Consider the following 24517-nt stretch of genomic DNA (forward strand, 5'->3'; position numbering starts at 1 on the left):
AATAATTTTTACCACTTGGTGTTCCATAACATGCGTTAAATAATAAAGCACAAATGTTCTTGCATTTCGTCCCCTCTGAAACGCAGCCGCTATGGTCGTGAATTGAACCAATTTAACACAACACCTCACCTTCTAAGCTACCACGGTGGGTCGTATAGTTTATGGCTAATTAATGAAGTTTCTGAACAGTATAGATATGTTCAGAAAGAAGTTCTGCTTGTTGATCTCTGCACCTTCCATTACAAGTCTTCTATTTATGAAAGACAAAAGAAGGTACAGTTGATTTAGCCAGAGGGAAATTTTGTTGCAGTTTGGCCTTTAAGTCAAGTTTATTAAGTTCTCAGTTTAAAAAAAAAGAAAGAAAAAAAACTGCGTACAGGTAAATATAATGGAGGAGGTCTGATAGCACTGGGCTGTAAGGGGACCTCCTGTCACAGTTTACAAACAAAACTGAGTTGGTTAGCAGGACCATCAATATAATAGGAAAAACTTATGAGTAAGGCTAAAGGTAAGCAGAAGCAATAGCCATAAAAAATATTCCTAAAGGAATTGCTATAAACTCAGTAATTCAGTAAGGAAGAAAGTTTCTTTTTAAGTAAACCAATTGATGAACAGTGTTCAGTATGTGGTGGTAATGCGTTCTGAATAGATAAAGCAGAAAAATAAGCAGTTTGTCATCCACAATTATTTCAGATAGCAGGTAGTAAACAATTTTCACATGACACAAATCCACCTTTAAGGTGGATTTGCGTAATGCAGTGAAACAGTCCTTGCGCCATGTGTGATAATACAATGGACAGCACCAAATTGTATGAGCAGCAGGTCTGTGGGCAGTCTCTCAAATAGCTTTGAAGTGACCTCCTAATTGGGTCTGTCCACCTTCATGCATAGGTCGGCAAACTAACTAAGCCAACTCATTCAGATTTGGATCGGGCCATAAGTCCGAGTCTGAGTGAGTACGAGTGAGTAATATTTTGGTGAGCTTGAGTCTTAGTGAGTCCAGTTGAGGAAAATTTTAGTGAGTTCGAGTGAGTACAGTTGAGGAAAATATTGGTGTCTTTGAGTCCGAGTGAGCCCTCAGCGCAAAATATATTTCTTGAGTGAGTCTACGTGAGCTCCACCTTTAATTGCCAACCTATGGTCCTATCTACTCATCTTCAGCATTACTATCAGTTTTGTATCGCCTTACGTTTGTACTCGGGTCTATTCACACATATCTCAATGCACTAACATTCATGTGCCACCTCAATATTTATTGATCATAGGCGTGAGTTTGGGGTTGGGGTGCCATTACGTCCCCTTGCAAACTCTTTTCACGGGAAGTTCTTGATAAAAATATCTCGTGCGAGTCGTGTAATTCATAAAAATGTCCTTACTGGATTGAAGCCACTGATAACTCGTATTTGAAGGTACAAGATCAAAAGGCGAGCACCGATTATGCGAGATATTTTCGGTAAAGAGCATTGACACCATGATCGAAAAAGCTAATTTTACGCTAATGGAATTATGAGTCGGCTCACTCAGGCTCAGGTCAAGCCGAGAGTCTGAATCTGAGTGAGTCTGGCTGAGTAATATGTTGGTGAGCCTGAGTCCGAGTGAGTCCGGTTGAGAAGAGGTTTAGTGACTCTGAGTCTGAGGGAGTCCTGTTGAGGAAAATTTTGGTGAGTCTGAATCCGAGTGAACACTCACTCGGAGCAAAACATATTGCTTGAGTGAGTCGGAGTGAGCTCCAATTTTTTTGCCGACCTATGCCTACATGGGCTACGGACGATTACTGAGCATGTCTCATTTTGTTTATCCAGAGATTTCATACTCACTAGAAATGTGATTGACGACACCAGTGTTGCTTGGCCATGAAAATAAGGCCTAAGCTATGTCAAAGAGGGCTGCGTGTACTAGAAATTCATTTCGACAAGATGGATAAATTTGTGAACATTCATGATAAAAGAAACAGGACGTACCAACCAAGGCGGTTTAGAGGAAATGCTAAGTGCTATCGCACAGGTTCAATTGCTAGCCACACTGGCAACATTTCGATTGGACAAAAATGTGAAAACATTCATGTACTTACATTTAGGTGAATGTTAAGGAAACCTACATGGTAAAAATTAATGCAGAGTCCCCTAAGGCATACCTTATAATTGTATCTGGGTTCTGGTACGTAAAGCCCCAGGATTTATATTATAAGCAGCTCAATGGACTCTGGGCAGAAATAATGGTTGGTTGTCCATTGAACCAAACCACAGATACAAGTACACTCTGTCACATCAATCGACTTGCCTAAATCACTGTATTAATATGCATTGCATGGCACGATTTAGTATTGTCATGCTCTGGCTTGCTTGCTCTGTGGACAACCAAGGCTTTAAATACGTCTTTGTATTTGAGATTGCTTTCGTGTGGGTGGTCAGTCACTTGATTTGCTGGTTGATAGTATGGTAGTTGCAGGTGAGAGTTATGATAGAAAGAATAGAAAAGCTGTAGCATAAGACAGTCGGTAGCTTCTGGTGATTTAGTTACTGGAAGGTGACGCCAAGGAAAAATATTAAGCCGAGCTGTATTTGTGAACTGTCATTTTGCGAGGCCAAGAAAAGCCATTTTTAGTATAAAAATGAGGCTTAGTAGGCTAGAAAAACTGCAAAACTATACCTTGAAGTCCTCACACTGGCTCCTGGAGACTCCATAGTTTTTGTCAGCTCCTGAAGGCCTCGTTAATTTTATTTTGACCCGCCACGGTGTTCTAGTGGTTATGGTGCTCGACTGCTATCCCGCAGGTCATGGAATCGAATCCCGGCTGCAGCGGCGGCATTTTCGATGGAAGCGAAAACCCCAAGTGGTCCAAATTTTCGGAGCCCTCCACTATGGTGTCTCTCATAATTAAATCGTGGTTTTGGGACGTTCAACACCAACAACCAGTTCTGTTACAACATGGATTACGGTGTACTACAACTATTTCAAAAACAAACTTAGCAGTTTTCTAGAATCAACAGTGCACCACCATGGCCTCTATGCAAGGCAATAATTTCAAATCTATGAATGTCACCCTGGTTTACCTTTGCAGGGATACCAGTTTGAAATTAAACGACAACAACAACAAAAAAAGCCTTACTAACCTGTATTTCTTCTTGCAGTAACAACTGCTTACCATTAAATTATTGAAAATATGAGTCCAAGAAACTACCAGGCCAGACCGATGCAATGTTCTTTAGTGCCCCTTTAAATCAAGTTTTTTTCAAATAGAATTGAAAATCATTTGAAGATCATAGTGTTGAGGAGGGTACCCACATCCTTGCACAACTTTACGTAAATGCTCATTCTGAAGCACAGTGTACAAAAAAAAAAATTACCATACGTAAGAATGTTTATGTTGCACTCCTGAGTAGTTCACATACCACTGTAGAAATGAGATTCTGCGGGATTTGTTGCATTGTGTACCGTATATCGCACACGCTCAGCCATTGTGCGAACACGGCCACGCACCTTCGTGAGCACAATAGCCTACTGTACAGTGATCGATAACCTAATGTGAGCACATGTGCTGCAAGTGATTGTTTTCGAAATGCCGCCATGGCCACAACGGTAATTCAGAACAGTCCAGTCAGGCTTTGGGTGTGGCTTGTGGCTGTAAAGCCACAAGCCACACCCAAAGCCTGGCAGTAAAGGCATTGCAGTTCATAACCAGCAATTGTTAATGTAAATTGGGAATCGGCATTGCAAGTTAAACTCGTAGAATGGCGAGCACCATCTGGGAACACATTCGTGAACTGCAATCCACACTTTCCTGCGGTTCGTTGAACTTACAGCAGCGATTGTGTGAGGTTATTTTGGTGTAGTATGTTTTAGAAGCTGAGCTGCCCAAGTGATCTGTTCAGGCAGTGTTTGTCTAGCACCACTTACATGCCTTTCTATCATGCAGCATCATATGTGCAGTCAAGCTGTGTTGATGTTAGAATAAAGGTGAATTTGACATTTCAAGGGAGGGAGTCTTTGACGCAATTCCATGTCAGCAATTCTTTCGAACTTGGCGCCAGTTTTCTTTCACCTCATCAGAAACTCGGAAATAAACTTGCAAAAGATTGCTGGTCATTTAGTTTGCTTAGACACTATCCTCTCTGTTAAAAATGACCATGCTTTTTTTTTTCTGTCTTCTTGAGGCGCATTTTTTTGCCATCACCGTCATGTTCCGTATAAATTCCAAATCGATAGCATTGTCCTGCATGTTGATATGCTCTATGATATGCTTTAAGCGTAACAAACATTTTTAATTTTTTGATGGGTGCTTACAAATTATATTGAAGGGCACCCCTTGCATTCACTACGTGGAATGTAATATTAAGTAAAACAGTGACTTTCCTTATATTTTTTTATTGCTATATGTGCCTTTACGGCGCAGAAATTTATGCTGTGATGATGCATGTTAGCACAAAAGGTTGTATCTGCTCAAGCTTTTTAAAAGCTGCATAGAGGGACACCATACACACAGGGGCATCAGGTATCGTGCACAGCAATTGCTATGCAATCGATTACTCATAACATTTAAATGGATGTTCTGTGCATCTTGCGTGACGACTGAAAGTTAGAAATTAAGTACCTAATGATGTTCAGCATCTTGCAACTTTAGGTTGTTTTTACAGATAGTTGAAATTTCTTTTTGTAAAGGCTACGCGAACGTCATGGAAAATGTTCTTTCAAAAGGTGGTGTGTTAGCTTTTTCTATTTTTTTATTGCCCATTGTAGCATCAAAAATTCCCTCCAATGCACGCTGTTCTAAGGATTTTGTTGGGGGGTTTTGGTGAATTAGTTTTCATTTTTAGTCTTGTCTGACCCATCTTGCCATTGCCGTAAACGGTGCACGCGAGCTGAGTTTCTCCTGTTCTGTCGCGCAGGAACACCATCTACAGCGTGCGATCTCAGCGCAGCAGGCATTCGGTCATACAGGAGAGCTGGTCATTCCCACGCCTGAAGTGTACACCATTGACGATGAACTCTTCGACGAGCTCTACCCTCCAAATTACAAGGTTTCAAGGCAACTCATTCACATGCAACGTAAGTTTGCTGCTGTCCTGTGATTCTCCTATGATGGACGGATGGTTGTGTGACAGTGCGCTGTTTGTTGCACCATCATGTGCAAGCTCATTACAAGCTAGCTAGGAGTCAACATGATGTGTTCTCTACTTTTGATTTCACCATTTTGTTCGATGTTGATGTAATTTCGGCCAGTATACTTAGTTGTATCTGCTTTATTGACTTAATGTGTAGCAGTGTAGTTCAACCCATTCGTTTCCGTTCCTTGCATTCAAATATATATAGTATACTTCGTGTGTGTGTGTGAACAAGAAGGACCTGTAGAGGACCTAATTTTGTTATAATCATGGACAACTTTTCTTGGCAATGAAACGAAGGCTACAGAGCCAAGTCGCGCATATCCTACCGCTAATAAATGTAGTTCCACAATTGCGTCCATGTTTTCTATGCGAGATATGAAAACTACTGCTCTATTTTATACATGTAACTCTTTGAAACAGGACGCAGCACACACCAGGGAAATATTTGTATTTATTTCACCTTACACGTTGTCACTTTGCGTTTTCGCATGCGTGAGAAAGTCCCGCCTTGTACATGTACCTCAAATGCTAAGCGGCGTCTGCGTTGGTATGCAATGCTGTTTGAGCGTAGCCATCACTTTTCACAGTGGTACGAGACGCGCATGAAACCGGACTACTTCACGTTGGAGTACATGTTAAGAAGCTCCGCCCCCGTAGCTTTTTCTGCATTGCCAAGAAAAGTTGTCAGTGGGTATTATTCAAACCCCTCGATTTCCCTTCATCAGAGTCAAATAAGTGTGTGTGTGTGTGTGTGTGTGTGTGTGTGTGTGTGTGTGTGTTGTGTGTGTGTGTGTGTGTGTGGTGTGTGTGTCTGTGTGTGTGTCTGTGTGTCTGTGTGTGTGTGAGAGAGAGAGAGTGATGACATTGTGTTTGGCTGTTTCCTTTATAAAGCGTTAAGTTAGTTTTAATACTGAATACACAGTTCTGGTTCTTACAGCGAGACTCATGAAACACGATATCTGCCAGAGTTCAACCATCTATCTACCATGTTCTGTACCGTTGACTTCAGTACCATTGGTAACCTACCATATTTTTCTAATTTCATTATGGGTAGAGACACTCTCGAGCCACATTCTTCGATAATTAAGAAGGTCTGCATCTGAAAAGGAGACGCTACAGAGGTTTCGAGATCTCTGAGAAGCCCTTGTCTATATACAAGTACCATTCTGGCAGAGCATACGCAGCAACTTAGAGGCAGAGAAAAGCTGCCACTCGATACCTATTCGTAATGTGGTGTTGGGGTCGACAGTGAGGCAGCCGTGACCACATTTATTGGAAAGTCCCTGTGAGTGAGGCAAGAGTGGTTGATGTGCATGTCAGCTCAGCCTCAAAACCCAGAAAATTCTATCACTCGGGCTTGTGACCTCTTCGTCTTCAGTCGGAGACACATCTGCAGATGACAGTGTTACTACAGGGGCTCCTGCTCTTGCATGTAATGCAATATAGCATTATGGTTAGCAGTGAAAAAAAAAAGCAGTGCAGACATGAGCATACGTAAAGTGCTAGGTTAAGGGGGGACATGGCACTTGAAAAAAAGTTCTTTATTTCTTGATCGATTTTGATGAAACTTCCAGAGTTTATGTATAGTTGTGTGCTAATTTCAAATATGATATTATTTTTATGATGTGTAGTTTTTAAAATACAAAATATTTCATGTGCCTCTTGGGGAGCAAGTTTTTTTCTAAACTGAGTTAGTTACAAAGTAAATCAGCATATCACAATAATCTGCAATCAGAACTGTGTGCAGTGCAACAAAAATGAATGTTCTAAACCTATTAGAACAAAAGTTATGGTATGTTGAACATTCACGAGTGAAATTCTAGCTTGAAACGACTCACCTGCAAACGTTCAACATAGCCTGGTATGCCCCCATCTATCTATTCTGAAATGGTTATTTATCTGTTCCAAACCTTCTACAAAACTGCATTTTACATGCTCCCAGGAGTGTTCCATTGCTTGCTCATTGGGATGGTCACTGGTCAAACTGTTGGGGTCACCCCAGATGTGGGCAAGTGTTTCAGTGGACTGACAAGGTTGCTCATGCTTTCACCAAAGTCAAGTCTGCACTCACCGCCACCACACTGCTCAGAGACCCAAAACCAGACACATCCGCTGCCATTGTGGCAGATGCCTCAGGCATCAATGTTTGAATTTGCATTGCTTAAGTTCGAGTTTGCATTGGCATCCCTTCACACTACAGGCCCCTGTGCCCACAGTGAGCTACTCAGCATCCTGTTACTTGCCCTGCAATGGTCGGCGCCTTTCCTGTATCTCAGAGTCTGCAAAAGCATTCCGTCATATCAGGGGCACCAAGAATGTTTCGGCCAGTGTCTTGAGTTATGTCAACATCAACACAGTTTCCAAACCACCGCCAGAGCATTTTGTCACTGATGTTGACCTGCTTACTAGTCACCAGTGCAGTGACAGCGAACCTCCCGGAATTCACCGACCTCTGTGCAATTTAAGTTGTGACTGTAGATGTTACATCGTTTGCTTGCAATACTTTGTGAGGACATCCATTGGTAATGAGAGGGGTGTGTGGCATCGCCTGTGTGTGGTGGCTACTGAGGACGTTTTACCTGTGTGTGTGTGGTGTGCGTGTGACAAGTTGGTCATGTGAAGGTGTGGGAAGGGCAAGAGAGGCCTGACAAACCTGACCAGCGGTGCCCGCCCGGGATGGAGCCAGTGGAAATTCCAGACGACATTTTGCAGTTTATGCTGTAGCAGACGAATGGCTCAACTATTGAACGCGAGCGCATCGCATTCGAGCTGCACCAGGCTCTAATGGCTGCGCCCGTGGTTCCTGTCTGCAAGGAGCGCCAACCGAGCTTTGTTCGTCTGCCAGCCACACAAATGCCGGCGACTGTGACATCGCCCATTCCGACCTCGCTGCCAAGGTTCGAGGGTTTCTGCGATGCAGACGCCAGAGGAGTTCCTCAGCAAAGTTGATAATTTTTGTTTCATCAATGGAATACCTCCAGAAGACAGGGTTCGCCGCGTCGTTTCCGTGGCGCTTAACAGCGCGAAGTTGTGGTACAGTTTCACAGGGCCCTTTGATACGTGGGATGCTTTTGCTACAGCTTCTTGACAGGAATTTGCATCAGTAGACGAAAAGAAGCAGTTTAAGGAAGAGCTGGAGACACGCACCTAAGACACTGGGGAGAACTTGAAAGAATTCATTTATGTAATCTCCTAGTTCCATGACCAAATCGGCGAGGATGTTCCCGAAGACATCGAGGTCTGCACAGTGCTGCACCACATGCACCCCCAGCTGCAGGGCTTGGTGATGGTGTCTACCTACCCAAGCTTGATGGCCCTGCCGGATGAGGCCGACAGCCTTATGGAGGGAGTGCAGCGCCGGCTACAATATCGGCCTCTGCCACCTAAAACAAAAACTAAGTTGTGCACGACTTGGCATATTCGATGCACGGCATTCCTGACGCAATGGCAGTGTCCCAGTACTCGGCAGCTGTCATCCCTGCACCGAATGCGCCAATTGCCATGGCCGGTTGGACAACTGGATGCATGTGGCCCCTTCACCCTGCAGCAGTGCAACCCTTGTAGTGCTGCAGGTAATGAGAGGGGTATGTGGGACCAATGGCATATAGTTCAGGAACCTATCGGCATACCGACATGTCAACCACCAGCGGGACATCGACCTCAGCAAGCACCAAGCCAAATTATTTGCCGACAGCGTGGCAGTGTCGGCCACAATGCATGCAAATGTGCGAGTGGACCGCGCCAAAACTGTGCCATTTGCTTCCAGTGCGACCAGGGCACTTTCAGGCCCAGTGGTAGGGAAACGGGCGACAGTAGGTACTGGTCTGGCGGGTGCCTATCCCCACACCGCTATGCAAATTGAATCTGCAGCCATAAGGAACGAGCCGCTCCTGAATGTTTGAATAGGCAGCAAGACATTCCGTGCCTTGCTCGACACTCGGTCCAGTGTAACAGAAGTAATGGACGAGCTCAGCGGCCTGCTGGGAAAGTACAAGGTCCTGTTCACAAAGTTGCAGTGATGGAAGTGCTGCGCCAATTGCTCCAAACTGTGATTTTTGTTAGTAACTGCTCCAAACCTGCTCCTAAAAAGCATTGAGAAAATATAGGCTAGGAACTATAACTATATGATTAACTCAAGCTCTTATCTCATATATGCAACAAGAACTTGGCATATCAAGCATATAGCTCATTTAGCTGGTGTTTTTTTTTTTTACATGCAGGCTATTTTGGTGAAATGTGAAAATGACTGAGATTGCTTTGATCTTATACGTATTATTAAGGGCTGCTTCGGCAACAGTTATGTGTGATTGTGGTTGCTTCTATGACGTGGTACAATGCTTTACCAGTTTTATCTCATTCCTGGCACAAGTACTGGTATTTTAAACATATAGCTCATTTCACTGAGCACTCAATAACCAACTATCTTTATTGGTTTTCTTTTTTTTAAATTTGCATTGATTGTCGTTTATGAAGTGCCTTTCATAATAAATATTAATGTTTATGAGACACTTTGGCAATGCTTTGAACTCCAGGAGTTGTATGGAATATTTTGCCATTTGCTCCTAAAACACCAATAGCTGCTTCGAATTTGCATTTTTTCTGCTCCAACAACACTTGAGGCTGCTCGAAAGCAGTACTTTTTCTGCTCCGAAAAGTGGAAAGTCACTTCGATCACTGAAGTTGCCCGGTTGTACCACACTTATCGAGCACTTTATTGACACCGGCGACAGCACCCCAGTGTATTGGATGAGTTGCTGGATGCAATCCTAATCAGGTGGAGCATAAGTAGCTGGTCAAGTGCACCGGGTCCTGGCGTGAAAAAAATCCGGAGGCTACCGTGTAGCTGTTGACTATAGACCCTTGAATTCTTGCACAAGAGTACTAGTGTACCAAGTGCCTCGCACTGATTGACTGTTGGCTCAGCTAGGTAATGCCCAATGGTTTACAAGCTTTGACTTGTCCCAGGGGTTCTTCCAAATTCCACTGCGGCAACGAGATGTTGAGAAGACGGCATTCATATGTCACAGGGGCACCTTCGAGTTCACAAGGGTGCCATTTGGTGTGGCTGAAGGCCCGGCCACATTCTGGGCTTTAATGGACAACGTTCTTGAGGGTGTAAACCACAAATTTGCCATGTTGTTCTTTGATGATGTCTTGGTGCACTCCCACCTTAGAAGACCACCTTGTACATGTCCGTGAAGCCCTAGAACGCATCAAGAATGCAGGGCTTACAATTAATCCTGCCCAAATACAACAGTGCACACTGTCGCTCACCTTCCTTGGTCACGTTGTTTCTCCAGGAGAGTGCCGAACAGACCCAGAGAAGGTGTGTGCAGTGGCAGGGTACCCACATCCATCCAACGTCAAGCAACTGCAGGCATTTCTGGGCTTCGTTGGATATTACACAAACTTTATTTCACAATTTTCCCTCACTGCTAAGCCATCGACCAACTTGCTGAAGTGGCAACCGCTCTTCAACAAGCGTTGAAGAGCGGTCATTTGGGACTCTCCGAGCAATGCGGGCAACAGGTGCATTTCTGAGCTTGCCAGACCTCAACGCACCATTTGTAATTGAAACAGATGCCAGCAGTGTTGGCAGCAGTGCTGCTGCAACATCAGGACAACATTTTGAAGCCAGTTTCAGTCATCAGCGGAGGCTTGTCGGATTCGGAGCGTAATTACACAGTCGAGGAGTGGGAGTGCTTGACCGTTGTGTGGGCTGTAGAGAAGTTCCGACCTTAATTGGAATTCACAGAATTTGAAGTGCAATGTGACCATGTGTCATTGGCTTGGATGTTCACCACTGAGCAGGCATCTCCTCGTGTGTGGCGCTGGTTGTTACGCCTTCAAGGGTTCCAGTGCAAAATTAAGCACCGTTGTGGGAAGGCCAACATCCCTGCTGATGCCCTAAGCAGAGCACCTGTTGAACCAGACTCCAAGACAGTCACTGATAGCCTGCCTGAGAGACTTTTGCCACTTCACTGGTACACTGATGAAGGGTCCGTCATGTTTGATAACTGCCCACTGACCACCATTAAGGACCTCAGTAATATAAACGCTGTGGAGAAACACGCATGATGCTCTTTTCTGTGACATAACCAGGACTATCCAGGGCGAATGCCTGTGGAAAGACACTGCCGAAACCAGTCGTCTGGCAGACCTGGCATCCACATCCGATCTAGAGTCCTCAGTACTTGTGGTGTAATATTGCAGCGACCATACAGTAGCCTGGTTGCCCACTCACCTTTGCCCTTTGGTCCTGCAAATGGCCCATGACCACCCAACAAGTGCCCATGCAGGATTCTTTAAAGGGCCCCTCACCAGGTTTGACAATTTTGAGCTGACGAGCGCAATGCATGCACTGGGCGTTCACGATTACGTCTGCCAAAATTTGCAACGCTACGCGCCACGTAAATGGGTCAAATTTCAAGCTGAACGCCGCTTGCCCTTCTTCTCGCGGGCGCGCGCTTTAGAGAATGAGGGGATGGCGTACATGAGAGAATGGCCCTACGTAGATGGTAGTGTTGTGACGTCGCTCCTCTACGTAGACGACTGTGCTCTGACGTCGCTAACAGTAGCACGTGACACTGCGATAATTATTTGACACGACGTGTAGTTGGTGTAATTTGTTGCTTGAATGGATCAATAAAACTTGAGAGCAATAATAAAACACACAAACGAAATGTGTGCGTTTTCTGTTTTAATTTTTTGCTGCGAATCGCAGCGAGATTCGAGACTAATCTACCTCCGTTTCGCACGCGCTCGTGTTCTCGCGCTTTGAGCATCGTGCAGACGCCACCATTTACAACGAAACTAATTTTCTACCGCGTTCCAGCGCTCATTAGGCTCATTTATCCTCCCGCGTCTAACAAGATGTTCATGCGGCACACCGCTAGTCTCGCGTCCGTAAAAATATTGCAGCTTTCGTGCTCAGTAATAAGTTGAAAAGCCAAGTGATCGGCGAGGGTGCATTCGGCATAGCTTGCAGAGATTAAACTCAAAGAACGCCGCCACAACACCGCTCGCGTCTCAGGGGCTCGGGCTGGTTCGGGCACGTCATGCGCTCGTGACATTTTTGTGCGCATGACGTGTTCATGCGTATGCGTTATGTGATCCTCCTGCTCGCGTGCCGAAGAGGGCAGCGAAGGGATTTGGCTTGCGAAGGCTACGCGGGGCGATCGGCAAGGGTTTGCAGCTCACCTCCTCGCATCATGGTTTCGCGCCGCTACAAATTATTGTTTTTCTCAGCTTCTAACCGACCGATTAGAAATATTCTTGTGGCATAATGCTCTTAATTGGGCTCGCAACAACTTGCAATGTCTAACTAAAATTCGTTAGGTCACCTGGTGAGGGGCCCTTTAAGACGCTGAGGGGCGTGAGAGAGAAGTTTGTGTGGTTGAGCATGAGCAACGACATATCCAACTACGTTAGCAGTTGCTCAGTCTCAAAGGACAAAAGCAAAGCATTGCAAACCCCAGGGACTTATGGACATCCATTGGCCTGCAGCACCAATGGAAGAACTAAGCGTTGACCTGATCACGCCGTTACCTACCAGCCCTCACAGGCACAAGCACTTGCTAGTCATTGTCGACAAATCCACCAAATTCATTTAGCTTTTCCTTCTCCGTGCAGCGACCATACAGCAATTAGCCAGCCGTGTGGAAGAGTTCATCTGCAGACATGGGGTACCTACTGCCATTTCTAGCGATAACGGGAAGCCCTTTGTTAGTAGGTTATGGAAGAGCCTGCTTAGCGGATGGAGCATCTCGGAGCGCCACACTGTGCCCTACAGGCCAGCGGGCTCATAGTTGAGTGGCGCAATGGGACTGTGAAGCAGTGCCTTTGTGCATACTGCAATGAGCATAAAAACTGGGACCAACACAAACTGGCACAAAGGCTGTGCCATTAAACACTTAAACACTGCATATTATTTTTACTAAGTACTGCCATGCATGGTCTGCTTCACACGACACGGCCTGCTTCGGGGAAATGGGTCCTACATTTACGCCAACATTTAGTGTTGCATTAGAACAGAGATTCATCTGCAGGAGGCAGCACCATTACATTAGGAACAAGCACACTGGCAAAACCTTCAGGCATCCCTTTTGTTCCTTGAGACGTCGCGTTTAATGTGTGCCGTCATCGGTGTATGAGTGTGCTGATTGCTTGGCATCGGAGAGCAACAGCATCAGGATGGCATTGAGAAGGGGTAACCTCCGCTTCTCCTCCTGATGGCAAATATGCCAATCTGGGGTTGCAAGTGCTAGTCCATTCAACACCTTTGGGTGAAGCCCCTTTAGTGAGTGGTACATACCAACCTAGTGGTAGGCTGTCTCTCAACTATATGGGATTTCCCTGGCACTTGCATGGCAAGCATAAGCATCATGGGATTTGGGTAAAAACAAAATTTTCTTGCATTGCAAGCATTAGTTGTCTCTGCAGACCTCTCCCAACCAGCACTTCCCAGGCAAGCCTGGCTAGGTGGCTGCTTGTATACGTGTTTTACAGCGAAAGCTGTTATGAGATCATTTCAGCGGCCGTTTTTGGTGCCGTAGTTGTCCGCCGCCGCCGCCGGTGTCCGTAACCGCTATTGCTTGAAATAAGAAAAAAAAACGAAATAAAAAAATTCCAGGATGGAACGAGGTTCGAACCTGGGCCCTCTGCTTGGGAGCCCAGTATTCAACCTCTGAGCCATACCGGTGCTTGAAACTGCTTTGCAAAAAGACCCTGTACAGGCTTCATGTCGGGAAGGAACCACATTAACATATGCAATATAGCGTGGTAGAAGAGTAAAAGAAGCACCAAGCGTCGCACAACGCGAATTATGTAACCAGGCGTCACACAATGCGAATTGCACAACGAGTAGGTTGTTGAATGCTTCCAACCCATTACAAAGGGTTTCGCCATAAATCTTCATCGTCATCAGGCACAGCATCAACAAAGTGCGCATGATGCCTTCCATGCGTTTAGCAGGTACCACGGCTCTCCGTAGAATGACGAAAAATGGCATAGTGCCTGCTTGCCTACTTCTTAAAAATTACAATGATTTATAGCTTAGTGGTTTCCTTGCAAGTGCACTTGTATTGGTTGCCAAGGAAGCCCATAAGCGCATGATCCATTTCCTTGGGGTCTCAGTGAAGTTCTTCAACCCCCCCCCCCCGTCTTTCTCCCACGTCAACGTATGTTATACAGCATGGCGGGAGAGGGAAATAACGACCGGGCGTCACCCAATGCAAATTACATAACTGGTGGGCCGTTTAAAGCTTCCAACCCATTACAAAGGGCTGAGCCATAATTCTTCATCGTCATCAGTCGTCGCTTCAACAATGTGCACATAATGCCTTACAGATGTGTGGCTGGTGCCTGGCTTCTCCGCAGAATGACGAATTTCGGCTTAGTAGGTGCTTCCCAACTTCACAAAAATTCTGATTTATGGCACAGTGGGTACCTTGCTAGTGTACTTGTATTACTAGCCCCATGAGAGTTTACAATGAACTCTGGAAACGCCGCTCTTGCAGCCTTCGCTGTGACTGTGCTGCGGTTTCAGCGCAGGCCTGGCATTTTTTAATCTTTTAGGTCTTTCGACAGTTCACCCACACACTTCTCACAGTCTAGCTGTATCCGACTGCCGTATCCACCACACATTGGCTCCTTAAGTGTTCTGTTTTCTTTTTTATTACCTTTGGCAGGGATGAGCAACAAAATATTCGGAGACTGCCTGGACTTTATTGTGCAAATTCCTTTAGTATTTGCTGGATGTGGGGCCACTGTCTTTGCCTAACAGCTCATACACAGAAAAATAAGTGTGTGGGCACTGGTGGGCTCTAACCTTGGTCTTGCGTCACAAAAGGGTGATGCTCTAGCATACGCAATCACATGCAGACTTTTTTCATGTCGCTGCCAATTGGCTCGAAGACTCCGGAATTAGTTTTGTGGCATCAGAAGGTTCAGACGCTGTGATCAGTGGGGGTGCTCCTCTGCTGTTCTTAACCACCTTGGCTGACCCTTCCAGGCTGAAGACTAGGGTTTCAATCTGGTAGTGTTTACAAGGCTCTGTTATATCATGCTTCATCTTCATTCCGGTGCCATTGCAACGTACTTCGGTTCCTCAAGCCCTGTGCTCTGGAGAATAAACTGTTGGCTTGTTGTCCACCTGATCAGCTGATTATCCATCTTTTTGTCTGTGACCTGCACTCAGCCATAGGTCTTTGTCTTGGTCACTGTTGTATGCATGGTATTGTGCTAGAGCTTTGTGACATTTGAAGATGCTGAGGTTGGCACTAAATCACGTTTACAACCTTGTCTAGTAGTTACAGGGTAGGTGCGTTTGTTGTCAAATGCCAACTAGCTCTGCATCATATACATGCTCTCGTGCAAGAATTCAGTGGTATTCAATGGTTAGTGCGCTGTGGTTGATGGCACCATTTTACTTCCTAGTCTAATGGCTTGAAAGTGCTTTCATTGCCGTCCACGGCATGCCCCTTAAGCTTTTCTCAAGTCAATTCCTACAATGCATGAGGCCTCTGTGGTTCATTATTTTGCATTCTAACTTCTTATAATGACATCTCGGTAGCAAGACACTAATGTCGAACAGAACAAGCTGCCACCTGCAGGACCTGTTTCGCTACCGAGAGAGCAAAAAAAAGACGTGGGAGATGTCATTGATTGCTTGCATTCATATTGTCTTAGTGCCTTTGACATTAGCAGTAGGCGTACCCTTTTGTAGGCACAAACTAACCCAAGCGCAACTTATTCACCCAACAGCTGCATGCTCAAAGCTGCTAGGTGAACACACTACCTCTTATTCCATTCCCATGAAATACATAAAACTGTAACTAGGCTTTACACTGACAGCAAGTGAACTTAGTGTACAAGATAGTGCTGTGGCACTGCTATCCCTGCATTTTCAGTCATAGTAGCAAGGAGAAACTGTACCTGTCTATTGGCATGCTTTGTGATGCTTATGTATGTTGAATATACGTTTTAAGGGGACCCTGCAACACTTTTTCAACGTGGTCAGAATATGCTGCTTATTTGTAATCAAGGCTCTTCAGCATGGTCAGAAAACGCCGATCAGTAGTCGAGGCTCCTGAGAACATGCGAGCCAAACATTATAGCGCAGCACGCGGCCTGATATTTACAATAAATTCTCAAAGTCATCTAAAAATCGCTCCGTCTTCTCTCGACAAATGAGGCTGTTGACTCAAAGTCACTGTGTCACTGACACAACTTCCACACCATTGGCTGATTTGAACATGGCGCGCTCGGTAGTTACTGTGGCTGCTGCAGGAGGCCGTCACTTGCCCGCACCTGCGAGCGATCGCCCTAAAAGTATGTCGTGCGTTGGAAGGCACATCACGAGGTGCATGTGACGTGCCTTCTTCCCCATGCCACCCCTCCCTGCTTAGCATCTAGCGCTTTCGTCAACACGAGAGAAGAGAGATGATGATGATGATCAAAACTTTATTTCTCCCAAAAGAGGGGACTGACCCAGAGAAAACAATTACAGTGTGCGACAAATCTTTGCAACTCCGCTCGCACTGGACGGATTCTAAATATTCTTGCGGTGGTTGATTCGTGCGGAAATAAGCTCCTTTAGTGAAGCCGTCCCATGGCTATTTGGAAAAGTGTTGCAGGGCCCCTTTAAAGGGCTACTGACACGAAAATTTTCAGTTGTCGTTTTTTGCGTCAAATGAAAGGCCAAGCCCTCAAGAGCCTAGAAAATCTAGTGCTAAGTGCGAGTGCGCCCTGAAAAGTAATTACAGTATGTTTTTCAAAGATAGTTTCGGTTCCTACTATACCCTGACGTCACAACACGGTGTGAGCTTCTCGTCACGTGCTCACAAAATATATGGTGATGTTTCCACAGCTGCTTTGCACCGTGGCTCTGTTGGTGGTGCACAAGCAGCCGTTTTGAATGTTTTGGTGGCGCACAAGTGGCCATCTTGGAAGTTTTGGTACCTGATGTCATCACAACTAGCCAGACTGCTGCGTGAAGTCACCAGAATTAGTACTGTAGCCTGACGTCAAGCTAGTGTCGATGTCGGTAGGTGCGCCATGGGAAAATTGACTTCAATATCAAAATAACGTATCTTACCAGCATTTGGTGAGCTTCACACTTGCTCAGAGCTGTCTCTGCATACAGGAGGATTGTATGGGAGAGTAAACTCGCCTTCAAAAAAAGGTGTCAGTACCCCTTTAAGGGTTTAATAAATGATGATGATGAATTTTATTCGCTTGCCACGGTCAGCAAGGCAAATCAATGTGGCCTCTGAAATGCAGTGGATTATTAGTAGTGATAAACATGAAGGGTGACAGCAACTATGAGTGATGCCCTGTCAATTGCGATTGGATGCAGTAATTTTTGTTTTTCCAAGTCAGAGCTATGATTTTCCAAATCATTGCTCTCTCCCCTACATGATGACACTGGTGGCTTTACTGTCAAAGCCACTGGATGCCTATTTCTTGAGCTATGCAAATAGGGATGCACATTGCAGCCAAGGACTTTGTAACTTAGCGCACCTTCTTGCTCTCCTCTTCCTCATCTCCCCTTGAGGTTTAGGGAGAGTGAGCGAGGCTTTCATAAAAATTTTGCTCAAGAAAGCAGCCCCATTGTCGATGCATTGGATCCAGCAACATTGTTCAACAATTTCTCGTCTCTTATAGAATAATAGAACTTTTATCTTTTGCCTGTGTTTGTCTGGGTAACCAGAGTATTCTTTTTTTTTTTTTCTCGTGCAGCGTTTGCAATGGATCAGGACATTCCGGACTACGACATGGACTCTGAGGATGAAAAGTGGCTCACACAACAGGCGAAAAAAATGGAAATCAACCCATTACAGTTTGAAGAGATGATGGACCGGCTAGAAAAGGGCAGTGGGCAGCAGGTTGGTGGCCACGCGTTTTTCTTCTCACAAATGTGTCGTTGCTCTAACCCTGTCATGCGGCTGCGTCGCACTTTACGTCGCAACCGCCAACGCCACTGCTGCCAGTGCCGCTTTGCCAGACTGTGAAGAACCAGCATTTGCCATTTCCTCTTCACGTTTCTGAAGACACAAGTTTCAAAGGACATGTTTCTTGTGCCGGTGTTTCTTTTATTTATTTATTTATTGTTCAAAAGGGGTTGTAATGCAGCATATATCACCCCACCACATTGGAACACATTAGAGAGTTGAGTGTAGTATGGAGCTCATACTCAGCATTAGATCCCTGATTGATGCACCTGGTAGGTGCATCTAATCTTGTTCAGGGTCTTTGTATGTACTGCGGTTTTCCTTTCTTGTATTAATAAAAGAATTTGAGGCGAAATTCTCAGCACATGTGAGGTGTCGTCCATTAATTCGAGAAATGCAAATGGGACAAGGTGGGTAGACAAGACACTGCCTCAGCAATGAAAGCTTTCGATACTTCATCACCTTTAGCATTTCCCACAGGGGCAAGAATCGCAGCAGAAGTTCTTGATTCCACGTTACTTGAAATTAAAAAAAAAATGTTTTCCAGGAAGTCGTTTATTCGATCAGGGCCTTGAAGCATAAGCAGAGGGCCAGTTCAGTCATGCCTTCAGCAGAGCACAAGGTTATTCATGGAAAAACATTCTGCTCTGTTTCTATTTCGTATCCGCCAATTGCACTCCATAATTGGTCGAAATGTATTGGAGGCCATGCTCACTGCGCTTACTTGTCACAGGATGCAATGACGGTTGCAAAAAAGCCTCATTGCATTTACATGCAAAACGAAAACTTTTTTTTGGGATAACTAAAGAGCGCCCCATTCCAAGTAGAATTGGCAATGGCTGCCTGCCGCTTGTTCAATCACTGGGCACTCTTAGCAGGTTGCGAGAGAGAATTTCGACATATTTCACGTGGTCCTCTACCTAAATGATGTCAAGCCGTTTCTTTAATTTCAGAATGTAGTTTGCCACCATCTTCCATTTTGTTTTGGAATGTGGGCATTTGCCAGCTAGTCAATTTTTCACGTTTCTTCAGCGTAATTTAGCATCACTTCAGAATACTCGTCATTTTAACGTCACCATGTACATGATTTCCAGTTGCTGCTGGAATAACGTTTAAAATGGGCTTGGCCTCAAAATTTGCAACAACTCAGTGAGGGCTAAAGGCATATACGGAATGAAAACAAAATGGAATCAAGTTACATTATATATAACGGCCTGCTTTGAATCTTTTTCACCTTGTGTCCTGTCTGTCTTGGCCATGAGGTCATCTCTCTCGAAGTGATGTGTAACTTTTCAGACTATACTACTGCAGCTGGCAAATGAAAGAAAAATCGGGATTCAGTTGGCACTCATTTTTTTAAGCTTCGTAAATCGTGTATGTGCTCAGCTGACATAGTATGCATTGTTAGGAATGGGGGTTGCGTATCCCAGTGTGTCGAACGATGAGATGAAGTAGCGTATCCCAGCGAAGCCAAACGTTTACAAAACAGTAACAAAGTTTATAGCAGGTATAGCAGGTTATAGCATGTTATAGCGGTACAGAGCCTGCCAGCTCAACCAAGTCGGCTGGGGAGTCTCTTCTAACAACGGACCAGGTTGGTCTTAAATAAGGTCCCAGTCCATTGTGATGTGACCCTCCTTTAGGCCGCAGGTGTTGATGCTCCTTTTAGGATGTTGACGTCCCTTTAGGTAGCAGGTGTTGACGCTCTTTTAGGATGTTGACGTCCCTTTAGGTAGCAGGTGTTGACGCTCTTTTAGGACGTTGACGCTCCTTTAGGTTGTTGAGCAGCCTTTCCATAGCTGGGTAGCTTGGAAGAACAACTGGCGTCAGTTGATGGGGCCGGCTGGGCGAAGACGCCGGTTTTCCGGGATTGCAGACAAAGCATGCAGGGGTTAATCCCTGCTTCCCTGTTCGGTCAGGTGCTCTGGCACAACAGCATTCAGGTATGAGTAATCACCACCGTGCTCACAGAGAGCCCTACAGCATCTAAACGTGCAGGTGTTTGCACACAGCACAAGTAAACATACAGAAAGCTATACCACAGTTCAAGTGTTTCTGTCAACATGTGTGCTTTATTGAAGAGCTGCTTCTATGATAGACACCACGAGGTCGTTGTTGGAATGATTGATGTGTGAGGCGTGGTCCGTGAATACCTGTGACATGCTACAGGGGGTCATTGAGCTGTACGTGTGTATTGAGATTATCAATGGCATGACGCGAGGTAGCCGTTGATGTGATATCGATAGCATGATAGTCCATTGAGAAAAGTGTCACCTGAGCCTAGTGGGACTTCATTCTTGACTCAGTTCTTTGACCTTAGTTGTCAAAAGTTTATGTAGTTACTACAAAAGGGAGGAATGTTTGCATCAGGATTTATGTGTTCTTGGCATACTTTTGACCAAGTGTGACCAAGTGTGAATAGCATGGAGGTTCTTTATTAGTCTCGGTGCCATTTAGTTGCCAGCTTTACTGTTGCTTGCTCACTTCATTCTCATACTTGGAGTTGGGAACAGTTTTAGAATTTACTCTCATTAATTGACTGAACTGACAGAATTAATCCTAATTATCCACCCTGTCAAATTTATCCAAAGGCAGGGAAAACATGCTGGTATGCATGGCTGCTTCTTTTGACATTATATTTATCCACTTCTAATGTCAACCCTAACTTAACGTACGCTTAGTTTTTTAGATCATAATAGAAACTTAGAGTACACCCAATTTTTCGTTTTTTTTAATCAATAAAATTTAACATTCCTCTGACCTTTCCGACCAGGAGATTATGAAACCACAAAAGTATAACTACACAGGATGGAACTTAATGTAGTTACTGCCCGTTGCTGCCAGTCTGAGACAGCACTTATGACTCTCTGTGTACTCCGATACATTATCCTTCTTGCAGTGCACTATGTTTTGGATATCAGTACTCATGTTATCAAACAACTCCACAACATCTCAATGCAGTGGAATAACAAAAATACATGACACGAAATTATGGCCTCTAGCTTGGCATGTAAAATAACCTACCGTTTGAGTGAGCTTTTGTGATCACACCAATTCTGGCAGTTTGTCGCTGCCATTTCAAACAAAAACTTCCTGTTACCATGTTGTGAGGACAGTTGACACTGGATTTGATGGTAGAGTTGCTAGTGTGGTTTCGATTTGTCCTGGCCCCCCTGTAACTGACGCCTCTCTGGCTGTGTCATGTGGTTATTGCCTAGTTAGATGACTTCAGTGAGGGTCAAAAGTTGCCTGTGTGATAAGCATATAAAAAAGAAGTCTTCAGGAAGAAGCGGTGGGACAAATGTTTTAGTGCCCATGGTTTCTGATCACAGATGCCTGTTGACCTTCGTGGCATCCAGCAAGCCCCCTCCCTCCCCTCCACCACACAATTCCTCGCCTTTGCTCAGCATTCTGATCACCTCAGTGGGAGAGGGTCGGGAAGAAGGGGGGGGGGGTTAACCTTTGCCCACCCACCCCTACTGGAGAACCCGGTGCACGCCTATGGCTGTAGGGATGACAGAAATAAGGGGAACGTCGTTTGGGCATTATTTGGTCGCCAGTAATAAATAAGCCCCCTCATAGAATGCACAGTCAAACATTGGAAAAGATTTTTGAAGAGTGGCCACACAATTTTCAACCTTTTCCTGAATGTGCTGTGCAAGGTTTTTCCACTACATAATGTAGATAGGTCATTTGTCATAACTACTTTGCTATTTAAATCGGGTTCAATGGCACAAAAGTGTCAATACTATCTGCACCAGCTATAAATCATGACTATAAAGCTATACAGTGCTATAATACTATAAAGCTCTGTAATCCTATACATCACTACTATAAAGGGAATACAATGTGGTTAATATATTGGGCTGTGCAACTAGCTATATGAGGTTTACATATCGCCATGGACATCATTGTTTTACTTTGTAACATTGCTTTCCATCACAAGCACCTGCACAAAAACGGCACTAGGCAGCCTCCGTGTAGAACAGTGTGTGCAATGCACCTTTTTTTCATGAACGCCACAGCGCATGCGCCCTTCCCCTAGTGGAAAACTCGCGAAACGTCGCTTCATCTGTGAGGCTATCATTCGGGCAATATCGGTTGTCCCGGCCCCTATCAAATGGCTACCATAGCAGCAGAGGGCAGCAGTGGAAAATGTAAAAGGTGAATTGACTGGCAATAATTTGTAATTTGCCTCGACTTGAAATACGTAGTTACCAAAGTCGATCATGCAACTGAAATTTCGCGCCAGAACGCGAGACACAGTAGGGGGTCGTTGTCACCTGCTAGCATTGGAACGTATGAGTACCCAGAGTGGCCATGCCTCGTTATGTGCCCATATTTTGGTGCTAGGTTATGCTCCTCTCCTCGACTATTTGAAATTGTCGTGCTGCAACCAAACACGGCAGTCAAGTCTACCGGATGCGATGCTGCGTTCAAAAGTGTATGGCTGGAAGAGCCATACTGTTGGCGTGTGCTAGCTATGGTTGTTGTTTTTCTTTTTCTTTATATAATGCTCGCTGCGCTTTTTAAAGGCCTCTCCCCGTCTCCGAGCAGCACACGGAGGCATCTCGTGTATTGGTCGTCTCTCCTCGTTTATCGACCTCTCGGAACAGAGACCATCGTCTCGTCGCCCCACATCTGCGATCCGGGCGGAAGGCCGTATTGTTGGAGAGTGGGTGTTCATTGTGGGGAGCAAAGGCGTCTGTGAACGAACGCACCAGCCGCGCTGCCCCCCAGTGTGCGTCTTTCGCACAATCGCAGTTGGCAAAGTTTCGTTTCGTTTTTACGCCCCAGCGAGTCAGGAGAGTACGGAGGAGAGACTCGCGCGAAGGGGGAGAGGGTCATCGCAGATCTTTATTAGGCCCCACCCCCTCTCTTCTCAAGCATCGTTTCACCATTACCGTAATGGAGTAGCGTCGTGAGCCTGGACGGAACGCACGTGGGGGAGCAGTGGCTGGGCCACGTCTGGTGTGTTTCTCGCATTATTGTGTCTCGTAGCATTCACCTCGCCATTGCCATCGTGCTCTTCCAGTCTGGCGCTGCCCTATCCCGTGAAGGCGTTTTTTTTTTCCCGGCATGTATCGGGTTGTGCACTCAGGGAGAATAAACTCGAAAAGAAAGCGAACGCGATGAAGAGAGTCAAAACAAGGGAGTTGCGTGTGTTGGCGAAGCGCGCGACTGGGCAGCTTCTCGCGTGAGGCCGCGTTCAAGGACGGACGCGCACGAGGCCAGTTTTGCGTTGTACGGAAGAAGGAGAAGGGAGAAAGGTGCGCGAGGGGGAGGGGGTGATGTGTTTTTTTGTTACGTGCGTGGAGGGTCGCTGTGCCGGATGTGACGCCATTTCACCTCTCCTCTTCTGCCGCTTCTCACCGTGCCCGCGCTGCCTCTTTTTTTTTTTTTTTCCGGCTGCGGTGACGTACTCCGACGATGATACATGCGACGAGCCCATACGGCGCGAAGATACCTTTCCGCCGTATTTTCTTTCTGCGCTTCAGTTGCGCAGAAATGATACAGGATCGTGTCAGGCTACTGCCGGTTTTTACTGTTTTTCTTTTACGGCAGAGTAATTACACTACGAATGGCGCAGTGAAAGAATAAATGGCCCTTAAATATCAGCGCAACAAGTATTTTTCACATTTCTTTCTTGGCGGGGTCTGGCGCATTTACTCCAGCTTCTTGCTGAGTAGTACATAAGTTAGTGCGCTGAACTCCGAGGTCATGTGATGAAAAGTGGGCTGAGCCCGGGGATAACGTAGCCGTGGTTTCGTGGTGGGAATTTCCGCTGTTTTTTTTTTTTTTTTCGGGTAGGCACATATCCTCTATGAACAAGCGATTTCGTAGGGTTTTGCTCACAGAAGTTTCGTTCGTTTCGCGTAAGTTTCAATGCAGTGGGATCTCGTTGATACGATTCCGATTTTTCTTTTTGCCTTTTCCCGGCCAGAGTCCCATAGGAGCGATGTACTTTCGTACTGTTAATGTCATCACCTTTTCGCCTAGAAAGTAGGGTTATACGACTGCGGAAAGGTTTTTTTTTGTAACTGGCATTTTTAAAAGATGTAGCCTTATATATTTCCCCGCCACGGTGGTCTAGGGGTTATGGTGCTCGACTGCTGACCAGAAGGTCGCGGGATCAAATCCCGGCCGCATTTTCTATGGAGACGAAAATGCCCGAGGCCCGTGTACTTAGATTTAGGTCCACGTTAAAGAGCCCGAGGTCGTCGAAATTTCCTGAGCTGTCCACCAGGCGTCCCAACGGGTTCCACGCCTGTAACCGTGCTGATTTTACAGCAGCAGCACGAAAAAAATCGCCACCATATTCGGAGCGATGTTCAGCTGAGTCAGGAACGGCAGCTGCTTTCTTAAACCTCCATTGTAATGTGTGGGTGTATGTATATATAATCCTATTATTATTTCTTTTACGGACGCTGCAACGAAGAAAGTTCAACGTAAGCTAGC

General features: G+C 45.4%; 1 protein-coding gene across 1 annotated transcript in view; it reads left to right on the plus strand.

The window, feature by feature from the left end:
* LOC119394222 (enhancer of polycomb homolog 1) overlaps nucleotides 1–24517 on the plus strand; it is an 82934-nt gene that overhangs the window by 9975 nt on the left and 48442 nt on the right. Inside the window, exons 2-3 of the mRNA XM_037661510.2 lie at nucleotides 4887–5046; nucleotides 17847–17992. Of these exons, the coding sequence (XP_037517438.1) occupies nucleotides 4887–5046; nucleotides 17847–17992 (306 nt within the window). The remainder of the gene's footprint in view (nucleotides 1–4886; nucleotides 5047–17846; nucleotides 17993–24517) is intronic.

Source organism: Rhipicephalus sanguineus, chromosome 5 (assembly GCF_013339695.2).
Source record: "Rhipicephalus sanguineus isolate Rsan-2018 chromosome 5, BIME_Rsan_1.4, whole genome shotgun sequence".
NCBI lineage: Eukaryota > Metazoa > Arthropoda > Arachnida > Ixodida > Ixodidae > Rhipicephalus > Rhipicephalus sanguineus.